The 1,981-nt window shown below is 59.7% G+C and overlaps 1 protein-coding gene across 2 annotated transcripts in view; it reads left to right on the forward strand.

The window, feature by feature from the left end:
- The first annotated feature begins 462 nt into the window (after positions 1-462).
- The window catches only part of DLX1 (distal-less homeobox 1), a 4,012-nt gene continuing 2,493 nt past the window's right edge, over positions 463-1,981 (forward strand). The window contains exons 1-2 of one of the 2 annotated variants that reach the window (XM_007122012.2): positions 463-946; positions 1,615-1,814. In XM_007122012.2, the coding sequence (XP_007122074.1) occupies positions 634-946; positions 1,615-1,814 (513 nt within the window). In that variant the 5' untranslated portion in view covers positions 463-633. The remainder of the gene's footprint in view (positions 947-1,614; positions 1,815-1,981) is intronic. The other variant, XM_007122013.1, reaches the window with a different exon arrangement.

Here is a 1,981-nt window from a genome sequence, read left to right on the forward strand (position 1 = left end):
GGCTCCAGAGCCACCCTAGCTCTGCACCGGACCGGGTGGCGATTGCTAGGAGAAACTGCCCCGGTCCCCGGTGTTGGGGGGCGGGCGGAGGGTGGGGACAGTAGGAGGGGGTGGGCGGCGGCGGCGCCGAACCACTGGTTGATTTCTGGGAAGTAAGGGCGCGCCGGGGAGGCGGGAGGCTGATGAGCCGCGGGCCACGGAGGTCCCGGCGCGGACGCCGCAGCCCATTGTGCGCCCCACGCTGCGTGCTCTGTTGCAGAGGAGCCCCGGCCGAGAGGTGTGGATGCGTCTCTCCCGAGGCCGGGCCGCCTCGCCCGCTCTAGTCCAGCGGAGCCGGAGCGCCTCGGACCAATCCCCGGTGATTATGCAAGACAGCGGACCAATCAGCTCCGCCAGCTCATGAATATTTATGACCTTGGCTGAGTCAAAGCTTTGAAGCGAGTTTGGGGAGCTCGGCAGCATCATGCTTAGACTTTTCAAAGAGACAAACTCCATTTTCTTATGAATGGAAAGTGAAAACCCCTGTTACGCTTAAATTGGGTTCCTTCCTGTCCTGAGAAACACAGAGACCCCCAAAAGGGAAGCAGAGGAGAGAGAGAGAGAGAGACCCACACCCAGACCCCGCGAGAAGAGATGACCATGACCACCATGCCAGAGAGTCTCAACAGCCCCGTGTCGGGCAAGGCGGTGTTTATGGAGTTTGGGCCACCCAACCAGCAAATGTCTCCTTCTCCCATGTCCCACGGGCACTACTCCATGCACTGTTTACACTCGGCGGGCCATTCGCAGCCCGACGGCGCCTACAGCTCGGCCTCGTCCTTCTCCCGACCGCTGGGCTACCCTTACGTCAACTCGGTCAGCAGCCACGCGTCCAGCCCCTACATCAGTTCGGTGCAGTCCTACCCGGGCAGCGCCAGCCTCGCCCAGAGCCGCCTGGAGGACCCAGGTACGTGCGCCTGCCAGGGAGAGGAAGAGGTGCGAAGGGAGGGAGGGAGGGGAAGAGAGAGGAGGAGGAGGAGAGAGAGAGAGAAAGGAGGGAGAGGAGTGGAGGAGAGAGACATGGGATGGGGGTGGGGAGGGCGCCGGAGCAGTGAAAGATTTTGGGTATCAGTAAATGCATCCCTGTCATAGCAAAGAAATTTTAAAAATATATATCCACGCAACTTGCAACTATCCAGCAAAGGATAAATCCGAGAGCGTCCCCTGGCACTGGCTGGGCCTCTGGGTGGCTCCGTGAGCCGAGCACACAATGCCCTGGTGGAAAACAGAAACCCACATGTGCACGTATTAGTCTCGGTAATTATTTGTTGCGTAGCGCTGTAAACAATGTATGCAATTAAGGGTAATTAAACCTCAACTACCGCCTGTAAAAATAGCAAACTTTCCCTGCAAAGGCAGGAGCTGCGCGCCTGGGAACTGCCCCAGTCCGCTTGCAGCGGCCGGGGTCGGGCCCTTTGGACTTGGCGGGACCCTTCCCTGACTTTCGGAGTTTCTTGAGCGTTCTCACTCCTGGTCCTGCCTCTGCCACCCCTCTGCGGTCACTTGCTCTGGGCTCCCCGCACTAAAGGCAGTCCCTCGCCTTAACTACGGCCCCCACTTCTGCTGTCCCTCCAGGGGCTGACTCCGAGAAGAGCACGGTGGTGGAAGGCGGTGAAGTGCGCTTCAATGGCAAGGGGAAAAAGATCCGCAAACCCAGGACGATTTATTCCAGTTTGCAGTTGCAGGCTTTGAACCGCAGGTTCCAGCAAACTCAGTACCTAGCTCTGCCCGAGAGGGCGGAGCTCGCGGCCTCCTTGGGACTCACGCAGACGCAGGTACCTCGGCGCTGCCCCACTGTGGCGCCACGCAGGCTTCCCGCGGCCAACCTGCACCCGCAGCTTCATTTCTTGCTCTCTGGGCGTCAGGGGTCGGTGTGTGTGTGTGTGTGTGTGTGTGTGTGTGTGTGTGTGTGTGTGTGTGTGTGTGTGTGTGTGTGTGTGGT

Source organism: Physeter macrocephalus, chromosome 2 (assembly GCF_002837175.3).
Source record: "Physeter macrocephalus isolate SW-GA chromosome 2, ASM283717v5, whole genome shotgun sequence".
Lineage (NCBI taxonomy): Eukaryota > Metazoa > Chordata > Mammalia > Artiodactyla > Physeteridae > Physeter > Physeter macrocephalus.